General features: G+C 38.0%; 1 protein-coding gene across 1 annotated transcript; it reads left to right on the top strand.

Annotated features, from left to right (window-relative positions):
• Positions 1-255: 255 nt before the first annotated feature.
• LOC124170314 (heparan sulfate glucosamine 3-O-sulfotransferase 6) lies at positions 256-18,672 on the top strand. The gene is made up of 5 exons (XM_046549026.1): positions 256-332; positions 460-1,003; positions 6,269-6,442; positions 10,744-10,969; positions 13,797-18,672. The coding sequence occupies exons 2-5, from the start codon at positions 495-497 to the stop codon at positions 14,031-14,033; spliced, it is 1,146 nt and encodes a 381-aa protein (XP_046404982.1). The 5' UTR covers positions 256-332; positions 460-494; the 3' UTR covers positions 14,034-18,672.
• Positions 18,673-19,087: the final 415 nt, after the last annotated feature.

Genomic DNA, 19,087 nt, shown 5'->3' with positions numbered 1-19,087 from the left:
GTCGTTATTAGCTGTAGGACCACTAATAACGCCACTAAGTCGACAAAAATTACATTAGCGATTTTTAAAATTATTTTTCACGAATAGAAATTGGTTAAAGCTAATAAATTAGCGATAGATTTCGGTTCGGGCACCGTGGTCCTTGCGCGCATTGCATTCTAATTTGGCGCGTTCCGCGGCAACGAGGGCGTGGGGGGCGTGTGAGAAAAAGATGAAGCTCTGTTATGACAACAGGCAACTCCACTGCGCAATAGCAGCAGAAAAATGTCATGGCTGTGGGAGTCAGAGGGCTGGCTTCCTCGCCAGCGAAAAAGCGGCGTTACAATGTTGAGGTACGTTGGATGGAAGTAATTTAGTTATAAAACACTCTATGAACATTCACTGTTTTCATTTTCTATTCGTTCATTCTCGGCAAATGCTGTATATTTGAATTTTCTCATCAGGTGTATTTTCTTTCAGGACTTGCTCCCCAAGCGAAAATCGTAACATCGAGGATGGATGTTATACATCGCTTTAAGAAAAAATCTTTTTTACTTACTTTTATGTTTTGTGTAACTGTTTTTTGTGTTTCTTACAAATTCAACTACTGCTTGACCAAAGACTTGAGATTTTCAAGATTTAAGGACAAAGGCACGCTTGTCTTACTCAACAAAAACGTGAGCGTCAGATCGAAAAGTTTGAGTGACGACCGCTACGATACTACCACAACAAGCCCAAAACCATGTTCCCTCAAGAAAAAGGAGCTACTTAGTGAAGTGAAGTTGGACCTTAGTTGGAAGGAAGAAATTCCGCTGACAGCTCAACGATCCCCAAAATACCGTTTTTTAAAGCAGCCAGGACTTAAGGCAACGAGAAAATTGCCTGATGCCTTGATTATAGGAGTGAAAAAGGGTGGAACACGTGCTCTTTTAGAATTTATTAGAGTTCACCCCGATGTACGAGCAGCTGGATCAGAAATCCACTTTTTCGACCGTTTCTACAAGAAAGGATTCGAGTGGTACAGGTATGTTGTTCTTTGTCTCTTTCTTCTCCCTCCTATATGTTTGCATTTTGATATTTCTCATTACTTTCAATGAGAAGAGAGTCATTACGGCGTTGCACGTAATTTACCGGCAGTTCAGGAACGGCGGTAGCACGACAAGGCATAATTACTTATTTTGTTACGAGGAATTCCTCAGCATATCTTTGCACTTAAGTCTGCCTTCCGTATTTGTTTGTGGAATAACGGTCCCCAATTCCTCGTTGTTTTCCGTTCTGAAGACCGCCTAAATACGGAATGCCGGCGTACGCGTTGAAGTGCCCTGCTAATTTCGTACTTTTAACTTCTAAATTCGTGTCCTGAGGCTGAGGACACCATATGAGTGTTGTATCCAGGGTGGTAGCCCTGTCCCAAGGATAAGACATGTGAGGACGGGGCACGCCCGGCAGTTGTTGGCGGGACTACGCCATGCGTTGTATCGTGCATAGCCCAGAATTAAAAGTTTATTTCCTAATGGACTCTTGTGTTTTCCTGCAATAGAACAATTTGGCGACGAGGACGGGATATTTGGAGTCCGATACTGTCGTGGGTTATGTGTCGTGTGGTTGAGGCTTTACGTGAGTTTCGGGAAAAAAAAACTGATCGGTCGACCGCGCCTGTGGTACGTGCCATTCTGTATCTTCACGGACCTATTGCCTAAATATGAGTATAGGAGTTTTTGATCAAAGTGTCGAGAGCATCTCGACCTACCTTCTGCGCCTAAACAGCTATATGAGGACATTACGTCCTCCTGTTGAGGATCTCGGCAAGAAGGATTTCTTAATTGGTCACATAGGAGGGGCAGCATTGGAGAAGCTAGCTGTGAATCTTCACCCTCTCACACCGGACCAGCTGACTTACGAACAATTAGTGGAGGAGCTTAAGACCATATTTACACCGGTGCGCTTCTTTCGTGCTGAGAGGCTGATCTTTCAACGTCGTGTTCGAGAACCCAATGAAAGTTTTTCGGAGTATGCCCTGGCGTTAAAGAAGTTGGCTGCCACCTGTGATTTTGGGAACAGTATGGAAGATAGATTAATTGACCAATTTCTGTATGGTCTTAATAGTGAAGAAATAACCACTAAATTGGCTGGCGAAAATGTTCCTTTTAAGAGATTCGTGGCCAAAGCGTGCTATATGGAAGGATCTGCGGAATACGCCAAAAGCACTGGGGATAGTCCTGCCTCAGTTTCGGTAATTAATAAGAGATCTCAACCTCACTGTAAGCCATTATCACCAAAGAACATTGTGAAATGTTTTAATTGTGGAGGGCCTCACTATGCTAACTCATGTGACAAGCCTTTGAAGTGTACCCATTGTGGCAAGGACGGGCATTCAGTGAAATTCTGCCGTCAAAAGAGTAAAGATAAGTTCAAAATGAAAAAGATGGTAAAATCCGTGCTAGAACAGACACCAGAGGAATCTAGTGACGAAGACTGCCACAGGTATGTGGGGTTGTTGCAGTTGCATCAAGTGCAGGGAACCCAACGAAATCGGCGCACGTTGACTGTTCAGATTAATGGTGCACCTGTAACTATGCAAATAGATTCGGCCGCAGATGCATCCTGTGTAGGAGAAGATATTTATAAGAAACATTTAAGCCACTTGAAGTTGACGCCCACCTCTAGGTTATACAATTGTTCCAGTGCCCCCTTATCATTACTCGGCGAATGTCAGGTTAATGTTATGTTTGAAGGAATTGAATATGTGTTACCTACCTCTGGTTGTGCACAAAGGGAAGTTTCATTGCTTGATGGGTCTTCCGTGGCTAGAAGTGCTTCCTATAAATTGGTACAGTCTTTTTCCAAAGAAAGCTGTAAATGTGGTTGCCAATGGTAAAACTGTGTTAGAGGATCTTAAGAAAGAGTTCCCTTCTGTATTCTCTGGAAAGCCTGGGCTAATCAAGGGTTATGTCGCCCAGATTGTATTGAAACCAGATTCTGTACCAGTTTTTGTATCTCATAGACAAGTGCCTATTCCATTGCGAGACAAGGTAAGAAAAGAGTTGAAAAAAATGGTTGAACAAGGGATTTTGGAGCCCACGACCAACACACAGTGGGGTACTCCAATTGTAGTGGTCCCGAAATCCAATGGCGAGGTGAGAATCTGTGGGGATTACAGTTGTTCAGTAAACCGTTGTCTGAGTATGGATCATTACCCACTACCACTGATAGACGATTTGTCTTTACTAAAAGGTGAGTGTTTCTGTAAAATTGATCTTTCTCAGGCATATCTACAGTTAGCCGTTGGTAAAGAATCACAATCTATATTAACTTTGAGCACCCATGTAGGTTGTTTTAAAGTAAAGAGAATGCTGTATGGGATAGCTTCTGCGCCCGCTATTTTCCAGCAAACCGTTGAAAAAATCTTACAGGGTATTCCTAACTTATTTGTGTATCTTGATGATATTCTTATTTATGCTGAAAATTGGTGTGACTGTTCCTCTGTTTTAAAACAGGTATTAGGGCGATTGGCCCAACATAACATTGTCATTAACGTACCTAAGTGTGAATTTTTTGTTAACAGAGTCATATTTTTAGGTCATGTGCTAGATTCTCATGGGTTACATGTTGAAGAATCTAAGGTTAAGGCTATTGTGAATATGGGTGCGCCTTCAAATGTGTCTGAGTTGAGTAGTTTCCTAGGAGCTGTCAAATTCTATTATAAATTCCTCCCAGATGCATCTACTTTTATGGAACCCTTAAATAAACTATTGAAGAAAGATTTCCCTTGGTCTTGGGTTAAAGAACAAAAGGAAGCCTTTGCAAAATGTAAGACAGCCCTTAGTAGTAGCCAGGTACTTATTCCTTATTCCCTTAAGTTACCTATTAGACTAACTTGTGATGCCTCTCAAGTTGGGGCTGGGGCAGTTCTATCTCACATTCTCCCTTCAGGGGAAGAGCGCCCAGTGGGCTTTGCCTCAAAAACTTTTACCTCCACCGAACGCAATTATGCTCAAGTGGAGAGAGAGGCTGCAGCAGTAATTTTTGGTGTCACCCATTTTAACAAATTTCTTTGGGGGAGAGAATTTGAACTGGTTACTGACCACAGTTCTCTCACAATAATTTTTGGGTCAAAGACTGGTGTCAAGCCCCTCGCTGCTGCACGTCTTCAGCGTTGGGCAGTATTACTGCATGGCTACAGATTTAAGATTGTGTATAAAAAAGGGATAAATATCCCTCATGCTGATGTTTTAAGCAGACTTCCATTGGCAGATGATACACCAGTGGAGTCTCCTGAAAATGTAATATGTTTAGTTAAGACATTAGGTGTACCTTTGAATGCCCAGTTGATTGTGCTAGCCACAGAAAAAGATCCTGATTTATTAAAAGTACGGATGTACATCCAGCATGGCTGGCCCTCTAAATGTGATGATCTGCGGTTACAACCTTACTTTAAGAGACAGTTAGAACTCTCTATTAATAACCAGTGTGTCACCTATGGTTCGAAAGTTTGTATCCCAAAAGCTCTACAACGTGATGTCTTAAATTTGTTGCATGATCAACACCCAGGAATGAGTAAAATGAAAGCACTTGCTCGTGGTTATGTCTATTGGCCCACTCTTGACCAGGACATTGAAATTATGGTAGCTTCTTGTGAGCCATGTCAACAGGTCCAAAACTCACTTCCTCAAATACCATTTTCTCCTTGGGCATGGCCAAAATCTAAGTGGGAGAGAGTTCATGCCGACTTTTGTTATGTAGAAAATAAGACATTGCTTATTGTGGTAGATGCTTATTCTAAGTGGCCGATTGTTGCAATTATGAAGGAAACAAGTTCTTCTGCAGTAATTGAAAAACTTGAGTCCATGACAGCTGCATATGGGTTGTTTAAAGTGTTTGTCTCCGATAATGGCCCACCTTTTCAGTCCCAAGAAATTAGTGAGTTTCTTACTAGTATGGGTGCCAAACATCTGTTTTCTCCCCCATACTTACCAAGAGCAAATGGTCAGGCAGAGAAAACTGTGCAGCATGTAAAACAGGCTCTAAAGAAATCGGTGCTTGATAAATCATGTGAAGTATTGTCCTTGCAGCGTAGGATTAACAAATTCCTAATGGCTTATCGTACGACGCCACACACTATAACTAAGATAGAACCTGCAGAGTTATTCCTGGGGAGGAAGCTTAGAACAAAGTTGTCCCTATTAAATCCAATGAGCATTGTGGAAGACCGGGTGACTTCCTGTAATGAGAAGGTGGCCTCCAAACATAACACTAAATTACCGGAATTGAAAGAGGGTGATACGGTGTGGACACAGGGTGTTAAACACAATGTAAAACAATGGAAACCTGCGACAATAGTAAAGCAAGTGAGTGCCAAGTCCTTTGATGTCTTGTGTGATGGGAAACTAAAAAAAAATGTCTCCCTTCAATTCCTTCGTCCAAGAATTGTGTCCTGTGAAGATAAGAGAAATGAGTTTACCCCACCTGCTAATGTCAATACCGAGGAGGTTGCTAAAATCCCACTTCCCCAAAATGATATTTCCGAGTCAGACAGTCCAGGATCTGCTACCCATGAGAATACTCATGAACCCTTGCCTAGAAGCCCTGTATTGGCTAAGCCTTGTTCTACTCCCTTGAGTCGCCCATCACGAAAAAGGCAGCCACCAAAATATTTGAATGATTTTCTTATGTAATGTGTCTTATGTTTTCATGTATTTAATTTTCATGTTTGTAAAGGGTTATTTTAGTGGAGGGGAGTTGTTGTATCCAGGGTGGTAGCCCTGTCCCAAGGATAAGACATGTGAGGACGGGGCACGCCCGGCAGTTGTTGGCGGGACTACGCCATGCGTTGTATCGTGCATAGCCCAGAATTAAAAGTTTATTTCCTAATGGACTCTTGTGTTTTCCTGCAATAGAACAATGAGGTCAGATATAAGTTTTTGACCAGTTTTTGATTTTCTATTAGTAAAGTTCCCTGCCAATTCTTACCCGTATGGGAACCGGTATAAAGCCGTTCTTGTGAATTGTCTCCTAATTTTAGAATCTTGTGGTGAAGGATGTACTGTAAACAATGCCTTGCCCTGTTTTACATTACTTGTACGGTATTGAATTCAATGGAATAGCTCTTTTCTCTGTCAAAACTGCGAAATCTAGTTGGCCTTTGTTGTCTCATTGTGCCGAGTTCGTTTTATTCTGAAGCCGGCGTGCTTTGGGATGATTGCCTCTCATGAGAATGAATGCTGAACTTATACTTTTAAGTCAGATAATTAATTTCATTGGTTTCATGTCAAAAATATTTTTTTTTCAGACGTCATATGCCTGCCACTCTTGAGGGTCAGGTGACAATGGAGAAAACGCCCAGTTATTTTGTTACTCGGGAAGTTCCGCAACGTGTTCGCCGCATGAATCCTAAAGCAAAACTTCTCATCGTAGTTAGAGATCCTGTCACACGAGCCATTTCCGACTACACACAAGCTGCCAGGTATGTGTAACTAAAACCTTCCTCATCATTAAAAGTATTCTATCTGAAAATTGGTTTACCGCGATCTATCTAAAAAAAAACTGCTTCCCTTCTAACTCAAAGTTAAGAAAAGTCCAGCGTATAGAATTTTTCGACCCATCTATCATATCCATTACACGCTGATCAGTGGAAACACCATCAGAAGGTCTTGTAGTACATTTGATAGAATTTTCATGCAGATTTACACTGAAATTACCATGTTGAAATGAGCTATGATTGAATTTAAAACTGTTGCATGCAACTTAAAGAAAAGTTAAAGATGCCACTGAATGCCTGCCTCAATCATTAGTGGGAATGAGCTGAAAATTTCAACTTAAGAGACAAAACTAAACTTAAGAGACAAAAATTATCACCCCTAGTGACCAAAGAGGAGAGAAGATTGAAAAATGTAGATGTCATAGAGATAGATGTATGGGGAGATCCATCTTCAGTTGGATCCTTTAATCAGTTCTCATAGGATGGCATAATTGGTGAAGGAATAGTCGAGAAAAACAGCAAGGAATATAATCAACAGCAGACAATTAATCTCATAATATTTGCTAATGTAAGCTTCAATGGACTCAATTGCTAGGCAAGGATGGATTGCTAGGATGGCAAGGCTTCATATACAGTACCTGAAAAAACTGAAAAGTAGAAAGTTAATTCAGTATTCTAGACATGGATTACACACTGTTTCATACAGGAAGAGGAAAGAAATGAAAGTACTCAGTGGCAGGTTTTGTGTTGGGAAAGTTTTTTGTCAGGTAGTATTGACTTGAGCTCTGCAAATTGGCTGCCATACTTGCCCATTTTCACTTGTCTGCCATCAGAATCAAATGCTTACTCTCGATTCACAAGTCAACAAACTCAGTGCAGTTGTTGAAAAAAGTCATCTTTTCATTGGTGATGTGACTTTTGAAACTTTTTCAAGGCTTGGTGGCTATTGGATGTTTTTCCTCGTGATGACGGTGATGATTGAGGTTTTCAGACGTTCACCCTTGATTTACTGACTGTGCCCTATGATGGCCACTTCTGCATTTAAAAAATCCCAATTCATACAATGAGCAATAATCATGGCAAAAAATAGTATGTTTTACTTTATCATCCAGTTCTCTTTACATGTCTGAGGGCATGATTGTGTCATCCTGCACTAATATGACGAATATTGTGACCCATGTCAGGGTAAATTTATAAAATTCTCTGAATCACTCACGTTTCTGGTCTATCATTAGATTTGTTCTTTTTGAATTAATAATCATAATTTTTCAGTTATTTGTAAGCAGGAGAAAAGGCCCAGGTTCCAAAATTAAATTCTCCATTCAGTATTTTTCTGCCAGGTCTCAAATTTCTATTGAATCACAATGAACAAACACTTTGAAGATCAGTTTTATTATGGCCAAAGGGAAAATATACCGGAAAATAGATGGTTGGAAATTTCTTAAGATATTTCGAATCATACTGTAAATTGTGTTTTAGGGGAATTTTCTCTTGTATCGCAACAGTCTTTAAACGTTTAGGTCTTTTCATGAATTTAATATGAGCAGGGTGTCCCTAGCCTTGAAACCCAGGAGTTATCCTTGAATTTTCTTTCTTATCAGGAACATTCAAAATTCCAAATGCCGTGACGTGAATTCTAACCTAAAGTCAGAGGTTATCCCGTGGATATACAACTTTAATTTTATCATGAATTTCAGCTATTTTAATGTGATTTTCCACAATTTTTCAATTTCTATTGCTCACGCTATTAAAGGTTATTTCGTAGGAAAGTTATTTTGAAGTGTATGTAAACCATGTTGCTGAGTAAAAGTGATGTTTGGGAAATTTTTATTTTCGATTTCCAATGATACACAGGGAAAGATCAATAATTTACCATGGGAATCCATGATTAACAGTGATTCGTGGTGTTTTGCCAGCAATGGTGCACTACATCAGTGGCGCAGCGAGGGGGGGGGGGTTTTGGGGGATAAAACCCCCCGCAGAGCTCAAGAGAATTTTTTTAATTTAATCCATTTTACTTAATGGATTAGTATTACTTATAGAATAGTGTTAGGATTAATCAAATATCCCTCAGAAAGCCGTAAATCTTGCCACTTTGAACCATTAATCTTAAATTTTTTTCTGGGGAGAGCCCACGCAACTCCCACTCACCCTGGCGGGTATGCAATACCCCCACAACCCTAAGTATTAGTTGCTCCTAAAACCCCCCCTAGCCTTAATTTTTGGCTGCGCCCCTGCACTTCATAATCTTATCTTTTGTTGTATTCATTTTTTTGGGTACTTTTATCATTGCTCTTCAAAAAATTTCCTGGAAATGATGAATGATTAATAGTGGAAGGAAATTATGTATTAAACTTATTTGATGAATTCATAATACTCCTAACGAAATTCAATGCATATATGTACGTAAAATAATACACGATTACAAGTTTTTAAAATTGCATATATGGTGGATATGATTACAACTAGGTAGTGAATTCTGTAAAATAATTATTAGCAGACTCGTGAAAACATAGATGCCTCACTAGGGTGGTCCTTATTTTTAAAATTTTCAAATTTCTTTTGGGATGCCCCCAGTTTTGTTCCATTTGGTGAGAAAATAAATCTTGAAAATTATTTTTGCAATCGGATACCGGGAAAACGTGCCGCATCGCACTTTAAGGTTTGAAATTTTGATATTTTTGGTTGTTTTTTGAACATAACTGAAGATGATGTCACCTGGATGTCTTGGAATATTCTATCACTTTCCTGTTTTTACAACGACTCATTAGACATTTTTAGTGTTACGCGTCAAATATCTTTAATTTTTTACCCTTTTGTTCCTGGGTTATCACACCAAGAGTGAGCACACACCACCCCAGGCAGACATCTTTGGGTGGCTTGCGGGTTGCAAACTGGGGTGGGTTGCATACTACCAAAAACACTCATTTTTTTAATATCGAAATAGTAATTGCATGGAACATTTACAAATTGTTTAGACAAAGTAAATATCAAAATTGGTTGACATCTTCCAGTTGCGCATGGACCCTAAAGTTTGACAAAATATGAAAAAAACTTCATTTTTGTGATTATTTTTTTTAATTAGATGTTTTCTCAATGCAAAAGTTTGTATTAAAAAATTGCCTGATAACCCAGGAACAAGAGGGCAGAAATTAAAGATATTTGAGGTGTTATGCTAAAAATGTCTAACGAGTCGTTGGAAAGTGCTGTAACGATTGCAACTCGTTTGCGCTGCCTGTTGCTGTAAACGACAGAAAACGTTGAAATCACTCCTTTTTCTAATGCACCTTTACCTAATTGGCATAGTGGTAAAGCATTGGGCTTTCCTATGTAGTTGAACAAGTATTGATGTTCAAACCTGTCCGAGGGAATATGATTCATTCATCGCCTAATGATGGGACTTGCAATGGCCGTGAAAGGTCACATGACAGAGCACAATACTCAGCTGCTCCCAAAAGCTATTGACACCAATGAATCTCACCACTAAAGCCTACGTTTTAAGAAAGTTTACATAGTTGCTGTGAGGGTAGATATAACTTTTATGAACTCATTAGTTATACATAACTTCAAATACACGGACAACCCAAATTTTCACTTGAATGTCTTGCAGTGTTAATAATTTACCAAAAACAAACTACATATTATTATTTAAACAGGTATTCTGTTATTTTAGAGTGCTTCCCGGACTCATTGAGAGCTTTCTTCGCCAGTTTGCGATCTTTTTAGTGGTGATAACATGGTTGTACTCGTATTATTAATGCCCCATGAAAGGCCTGGTTTCGAAAACCACACATCTGTGGCTGCGTGATCACGGGTACAGAAAAGTGGTTTAATGCTTCAAAACCATTGCTCGACGTCGGAAACTACACTGTCAGGCACCACACCACGTAGTTGCATCTCGCATAAGTTGCCAGGGCTGCAACTGCTGCGATACAAGTATCACGGAGCGTGGTCACGCAAGGCGAAGCTTGGAAAACATGAACACGGTGCTCCCATGGATGCAGCTACCACGCGATCGCTTCCGTTTCACGAAGGGGATTCTAACGGAAATGATAATCCCAGGGTATCCTCACATTAATACATCAATTCCGATGATTTTGCATCCGATTTTATGTATTTTTAAGATCAGGGGAAAAATTGAGGGATAGTAAAAATCATGCAAGCATATTCCGCAACCCGAATAAACCGCAACCAGATAATCGGGAGTCCTCTGTACTTGTGATTTTGATAGAGCAATCAAAATATGATCTTCCTATTAACTTTTTCTTTGGATCTCTATTTTGCAGTAAAAAAAAGAGTATGAGAAAATTTGAAGAGTTGGCATTTCTCAACGGAAGCATGGGATCAAATGGTGGTGGTGGCCTCGTCGATACGTCATGGGGTCCAGTGAAAATTGGTGTTTATGCTCGCCACCTGGAACGTTGGCTTCACAGCTTCCCCCTTTCCCAACTACTTTTTGTGAGTGGTGAAAGGCTGGTGGTTGATCCAGCAGCTGAAATAGCAAGGGTGCAGGTAAAATTATTATCACTAATTGAAATGATATCACTAATTATTTATGTTATCTTTCTCTTAAAAAAAGTATTTTCTAGATTTGCCATTTTGACTAGCCACTGTTATTATCTCATCAGTCTTGGAGGTACAGTAATCGTTGAGGGTATTCAGCAGCCCTTAGTAATGATCCTGATTTTGTACATGTTAAGTTTGAATTTGTGTCGCACTTAATTTTTTTTATTCCTATTCTTAGTTTTTACCTTGAATTCACGATATTAAATATTTATATTACTTACTCGTTGAGTTTATTCTTATTATTTGACCCTGAATTGCGGATTATTTGGCATCGCAAAACATTTGATAATACAGTGGATTGTACATTTATATTTTACATTAATTTTAGGCTCCATCTTTGCCGTAAATGATGCAGTAGTGTCATAGTAATTTCCAGTACTTTTGTCATGTAGTAGGTTTTATTGGTACAACTATTCTTTCTATGAATAAGAACTTTGCAATGAGTGGGGAATGAGCTAAGTTTGAGAACAAAATTTAAAGTTGTAACATTGATGCAGAAATAACTTTTACCTTGAGGCAGCTTGTGGCCCTTGAAAGCTGTAAAAGTGTTGGGCAGATAAACTTTTTGCGTGGAATGACATTTGATTCCTACTCTCATCAGAGTTTGATCTTATACATTTAGGTAGTAAATATGATTGGTAATTCAAGTCTCCTATGATGATTTATTATTTTTCAAAGACAAAATGTAATCAAATACAACAGCACGTAGGTGCTTATCTAATAAAAATCGCCATTGATAATTAAGGATGATTCTAATGAAGATTTTTTAACACAAGTAAGAATGTATTTCAACCTATTGATGAGAAAGTATTCGGACCATAAAACCCTTTTAATGCACCTTCTATCCCGAATGCAATCCCAAGAAATATACATCCAGTTAGCATGCTTGGAAAACACCAGATATAATTTTAAAAGTTCGCTGTTAACAATGTCTTAGTACATATAAGTCTAATTGAGTATGTATGTCATTCTTAAAGAGTCTTATCATCATCCTTACACCAAGTTGTTGAAGTTTCCAATGAGCTAAACCTGCTACAAATTTTTTTAGCATTTAAGGTAGTGAATGTAACATGAGGTAGTTAATGTAACTGCAAAGTATGAGCCAAAATTAAAATTCAGCTAGCAGAAGGATGCGACAAAAGCCATCCCAGTGTGAGTGAAAAATCAGGAAATGGGGCAGAAGTTAACAGTGCAAGGAATGTACTATCCAAGGCCATGTCGAAAATTACGCAAAATCTCATCATTCATAAGCAATGTGTTTATACAGGCGGTCCTCGACTTTCGTACACTCGACTTTCGTACAATTCGCACTTTCGTACGTTCAAAATGGACACCTTTTACTTGACTTTCATACGCTAAGTTCGGACTTTCGGACGTTGGTCTGTAATTTTTTTAAAATTCCCGCGATGTTTATTTCGCATCCCAACATTTAATTGTTTCAAATGGCAGTATATGCGAACAATACGAACGTATATAATGAAGGGAATTGTTGGTAGTTGACTCTAATCTAGGTGATTTATTTGGGAGAGAGACTGCCTGCTATAGGCTCCTTTATCAAAAGAAGAAGAAAGCCTTCATTGAAGATATTTTTCGAAAGAAGTTGACTAGACATCATCAAATAGCTTTCAATAAAACTAGTAAGATCTTCTTTCTAATTGTGGTTTTTCGTTTGAGTGCTGTTTAATGTACTTTGTAACTTTAATGTAATGTTCGACTTTCGTACATTCGACTTTCGTACAAGTTTTCGGGAACGCATTGTGTACGAAAGTCGGGGACCGCCTGTATTGTAAAATTTTCCCAACATTACCATGGGTTTTTCTTTTGGTTCACTCAGTCAATAATTAAGCTGTATGCTAATCTCTCCAATTAATTTTACTTGAAACAAAATGCTCTGTACATCAATTGCCCATTTTAAAATTCTATGAAAACTAAATTTTTAGTTATTTGATTGCAGTATATTTCATATAGTTATTGATTTATAACGTGTCACTGGATGATCTGACATTGATGTATGAATGCAGATTTTTCATATATTATTATGATAGTTCACTTAACAATGGAATTCATACTCCTGTGGCATATGTTTTTATCCTAAATCATTGTCTAATATTTCATATTATAATAATATCAATATACTCAATATATTGATATAGTAAAGTCATTTTTCAGCAAGGAAAATTGATTGAATTTTGACTTAAATTGAAGGTACTTGGTCCATTCAACAGATTTTAATGACCCTCAACAGTTTTCAACCATTTACAGTCTTCCGCAAAGAATATATGCTGATAAGGAGAGGGAGGTGAAGACTATTGATGAGGGTAGATGTTTTCCATTACCCCCTAAATGCTGGTGGGTAATTGATTGGAACATGGATAGTTACAAACCATTGTACCCGTCAATGGTCTTCTATCAGCCCCCTCTTTTTCTCATTTGCATATTTTCTCAGCCTTTTCATGTACTCATGATCATAACCAGAAATGGTTGCAACTGGTTGAGCATCTTTAAAATTTGGTAAATGGGCCAAATACATCATTTATTTCTCTAAAATAATAGCAGTTTTTGCTGTATCACGGATTTCTAAAATAATGATGGACGTCTGCTGTCCCGAAACATTGATTGTGGCCCCTGAAATCCAAAAAGGCATTCAGAATATGAACTATGCAATCATGGTTACCTTCTGTATTAAGAAAATTATTTTGGAAAAAAGTGTCCTCATCGTCCCACCGTAGTTCTAGCATCCATATGCTGCTCTTTCTCTTTTCACATCGTTCAGGATTTTCTCAGTTTGAAACGTGTCATCACAGAGAAGCACTTTTACTTCAATGCAACCAAGGGCTTCCCGTGCTTGATGAAATCAGAGGGTAGCCCTAGTCCCCACTGTCTTGGGAAGACGAAAGGCCGCAGCCATCCACACATAGATCCTGTCGCTGTTAGCCGTCTGCGAGAGTTTTACCGTCCCTTTAATGCTCGCTTCTACCAGCTCACAGGTATCAATTTTGGGTGGCCTTAGTTTTGTGGTCCATATGGATGCAGCTGGCTTTCATGTTGTTTGTACATAGTGGGCAATTGAGCTCTTTATCTTCATTGCTTTGGGCGTTATTCCTTCGACTACCTGTGGTCAGGTGGTTTACTAGGGTTATGTAAGTGATATGAAGGCCATCCTATGAAGTTTCCTGATTGAAATGCTCACAAAAATTGACCGACTGAAGTAATGAGTAGACCCTTTACTCAATGAATTGGTTGAAGATGAAACTTTCTTACTCATTAACATGTATTGCGTGTGTGCATGTTGAGAATATAATCATAGAAAGGTGTCTGACTTTTCTGATGGTTATGTTCATAAAAGCATTTCAGATTATTACCCAAGAGTATTCTTATTTTTATGTACCTAGGTCTATCCTTGGTATTATACCTCAATTGTGTTATTTATTGCCAAAAAGACATGAAATTTGATGATGATTTGTACCTTTAAATATTTATAATGTTCCTTCGTTGTAATGTAACCATAATTCTTATTTGACATCTGTTTGTGCTTGAGGAGTACATTGGCTAATCTTGTTAAGATTTCAATGTAACATTTTGGGTCGTCACATTGGCTATGCGTTCTAGTACTTCACTGTTATAGTACTAGAACTCAAAGTCTAGCTTTAGAATCATAGGAGTGAAACACTGGCCAAAGTTATTTTAAAATTTGTCCTTAAGAATATCCATTGTCTTATTCTTAATTTTTTTTTCATGGATATATTTCAAAATGTGTTCAACCTCTACCCAAGTCCCCATGCCATTAACTTTATCTCAACTAAACTGCAGAAGGAAAAATGTATATTCCAGAATTTGTGATGAGAATGATAATTTGAGAAAATAATTTGGTTTCATCTTCTTGTGCTATAATCATGTGCCATTTGACTTTAAATAGTTGAGTTAGGTTCTTAAATATGTATTGATATCAGCAATTGAATCTGTTTCTTTAGTGAAGTCATTGTATCAATATATGGCAAATGCCTTTTAAGAAGTACCTTAGAGATTAAAACTGTTTTAACTGGTCCCATCACAGTTCTCATGGATTATTTCAGGGTTACTGGCTTAGCTAATCCTTGGACCTCTTTGACTACTTATTGAAAGTTGGTATTCATTTTTATTTTGTTGATGATAATGTATAGGACAGTGATAAAAATATCCTAGGTGTCAGATAAAATGACTTAACAATTTTAGCCTGTGGACTTCTCATTTATTTGTAAATATGTGCGACATGTATACATGTGTCCTTTGTGCAGCTGTTATTTATTTGTATCTGATTGCATGTTGAAGTCTGTGTGGAAGTATTCTCTGGTTTCCTCCGCGTCACAGTGATGTTTTATCGGAGGTACATTATTTTTAACATAAGTGAAATAGAGCAGTGCTATATGATAGAATTTTGTGGACCTGAACACATAGCAAATATTAGACTGCACAAATGTTAGCTTTTATCTCTGCAATGATATTATAAGTACATGTCTAAGCTCATGTTGTACAAAGCTTTAGAGAATGCACTAGCCACTGTTATGTTATTTAAAAAGTCTTTCTTCTGAATCCTCTAGATTTATCACTTTGCTCTATCTTGTTTGATGATACTTTACTTCAGGGCTTTATTAACTATTTATTCAATAAGATTTATGTTAAATCATTGTTGATTAGATATAGTCTCCATGCTACCTCCATGCTCTTCGCAAATTTTTTATGAGGTGAAATGGGCGAAATATTTGGATTGACAAGATGCATTCCAACATTAATTTAGAGCAAACCAGAGTTCAAATTCTTGTTTTAGCCTTTTATGTTTTCGGATACCAATCAATTTGAGTGAATTGCTGAGCTTAAAGAATATATAGTTGTAGTAATTGCTTTGCAATGAGCTCCTGATTTTCTTTTCTAACGGCTATAGAGGAGTCTGAATAGTAAGGGCTATACTATGCACATTGATGACAGGCTCTCTCCAGGTTTAGTTCACTGCAAAAGTAAGCCTCCAAGCTAAACCCCTTCCAAGGCCAGTTTCACAATGTCTGGTTAGTATTGATCAGAAAGTTATGAAGCATGACCATAGGGATAGATCAGACCAATAGATAGCGTGGTTAAATTAAATGAGAGAATTTACTAACCATTGTTTTCATATTCAGAAAATAAGGCAGCTCAGTATCATGTGACAAATGCCATAGCTCACTACATTATCAGCAAATTTCACCTGCAATAGTGGCAGTTGGCAGAAACTTTGTCACATGATTGAGTCCCATAGTGTTTCAGGGCTGCTTGGTGGTCACATTTGGAAATTTATCACCAACTAGATTTTGCTAACTTGTTGCTGATTTGTTCCCTTAATTCGGTGAAAATTCAGTTAAATCTAAATGAAATGGCTTCTCATTGCCCTCTTTGCAGATTATCTGTGATATTTTCTCCATTCTTAGAAGTTTCAAAAGGATATTGGTTGTTAACATCAATAAGATGTCAATAATTTCAATCAGTGCATGTACAAAGAAGAGCCAGTATTTGTACAGCAAAGGCCCATACATGTATTCATTGACCTAGTGTCCCTGAAACATTTTCTATTTTGAGAATTCATGGCCCAAACTTAGCCCTATGAGCTATTTCATTTTACGTGAGTCTTCTCATCTTTTGCTAAACATGGTACATATTTCTTTAGCCCTCTGTTCACAATAATACTTTACAAAATTTCTCAGCCATGCACAGATGATGTGCAACCCTAATAATGCAAGAATGGAGAATCTAGAGTTAACTGTGGTCATTAAAAGGACGATTGTTGGTTCAAGTATTTGCTTCCATTTCATATCTCAAATAAAAAATCTGCTGTTTTTTTACTACTTATCAGACCTCGTGAAACATAACAGAAATCCAAGCGCACTTGTATTTTACTCTACAGATGCAAGCTTATTCTGTGATAACTGAGACATCTTTTTCAGTGTTTCAACTGGTTCAGTTATTTACTGCACATATGTATAGATGGTCATATTTTAATTTATAAGAATTTAAAGCCAAAGCTCATAACATTTTGTACAAATAAGAAATCCTCAAAGGATGTTACACATCCTAATTCTTGTTTGCTCCTGCGAAAACTGAATGTATCCAAGCACTTGGATTTCAAGGTGTAAACTCCAAATGTAATTTTGGTACATTGGTAGACAACATATTTCCTCCATTTCCAACTAAAAAAGTTTGGTGTAATATTATTTAAGCCTCTACCAGCACATTTTACTGTTTCACTGGTTAATTGTTTATCTCCATGATGTAAATATATTGCTGTTAAAGTTGAGAGTGCCCTCTCTAAGTCTTGCATTCTTCTGCACAATGCTTATACCATGTGTGTCACTTTCTCGTAAGCCAAAGCAGTTGTTATAGAATACTTTTTTATTGATGTTTGAGAGTGTGTCTGGTGATAATTGGTGTGCATGCTTGTACTAAGGTCGTTTACCCCTATTCATTGCATGTGAAAAATTGAAAAAAGACATTGTTATTTTTGGTTGTACTCATCACACATTCCGTGCTGTGCTTGAGCATCTTTTTAAACTCATTTATTTTTGCATGAGTTTTAACAATTTTGAAACAATATTTATTGTTATTTAACAGATTTTTTTTGTCTTATAAACCATTGTTCTTTAATACAATTATGCTGAATAATGGTTGATTCCATTGAATGTCTGGTAATATCAGTTTTACGTAAACATTTATTGGTGGATGCAGGGGGATTAATATTAGGAGAACTTTTACAGCCTGACGGTCGTTTGAGTTCTCTTGCATGGAAACTTCTGTTGAGTGAAATTTTGTTGATGTCACTATTTTTGACACAGAGAGGCATGGCTTAATTGGACAGAATCTTACTTATCAATTTGGTATGCTACAATTCTCGGAATCAAGTTAATATTATTAGTCCCATTTTTTCCAGATTTTTTGTTGTCGTACATTGTGAATTATTGGGGTTGTAAGCTCCCATAAATGTCATGTGGCTCTTGTAATTTCTACCTCTATCCGTCCTACCTTTCGTGAGGCACAGTCAAGGCCTGCAAATGGGCATGAAATGTGGTCAACTCTTCTCCTAGTTGCTTTTTGCTTTAAATGTGCTTTCACCTTGGTGCCCTGCCCCTATAAGTGGTTAGCACCAACTTCCTAGGGTGGCGTACTTACTTCCAAAATAATATCAGTTTTACATAAACATTTATTGGTGGATGGTGGGGATTTCACTGTTTAATATTGTTTGATCCAGGTTGGCCAGTAATATGCTTTTGAGTTGCTAGTGTGGCAAGGGGTGGCCTATAATGATATTTTGTTATCAATTAGCGCATAGCGGAAAGCCATTCATTTCATAACTTTAACTGTATATGTATTTTGTTTGCCTAATGTGCAAAGTTAAATTCTTATTTGGTTATTGGCAATTGCATGAAATGTCAAAAATGGAGTCAGATATCAGAGGAGAAATGGAGTGCTTCTGGGCTTGTAATCTTCAAAGCAGATGTATCACTGCTGGTTGCAACTAGGGAAATATTTCGCAAAGGGCCCAAGCCACCAAAGTCCCACCCCTAGATGTGCCTGCCCCTCCCCCTTGCATTGCAAAGATTGAGCATAATACGATGGGATGGGGAATGAGAATATTCCACATCCCAATGCCAAGAAATGAGGAACTTGCATGGGTCGTAGATTGCTCTAAAAACTATTTTGAATAGGTCAAATGGATACATTAGCTCGCAAAAATACCTTCAGTTTCTCCATTCAACATCAAAAGAAATAAAAAAATTGCATTTAAAATCGAGAAAAATTTCTCTGAGCCGACCACTGCGCGAAGACACCCGAGCGTTGCCGAGGCCAGGCGTGACGTCATAGGTGCCTAAACAACCGCAGGGAGTTGGAAAATACGCTGAGCGCTTGGTGTAAAATTTGTTTTGAGGGAGTATTTAGCCGCTCATCATCACTTTATTTTGTTCTGTTATTCCTGGGTAAGTTTTCCTATTGCTATTGTGCCTAGATTATTACTTGGGATATTAATAACGCGGCATCGGGATGATGAAGTACAAGCGTTTCACTTCG

Source organism: Ischnura elegans, chromosome 1, assembly GCF_921293095.1.
Source record: "Ischnura elegans chromosome 1, ioIscEleg1.1, whole genome shotgun sequence".
Taxonomy (NCBI): domain Eukaryota; kingdom Metazoa; phylum Arthropoda; class Insecta; order Odonata; family Coenagrionidae; genus Ischnura; species Ischnura elegans.
The sequence above is the reverse complement of the archived record's forward strand: the minus strand, read 5'-3'. Positions and strand labels throughout refer to the sequence as shown.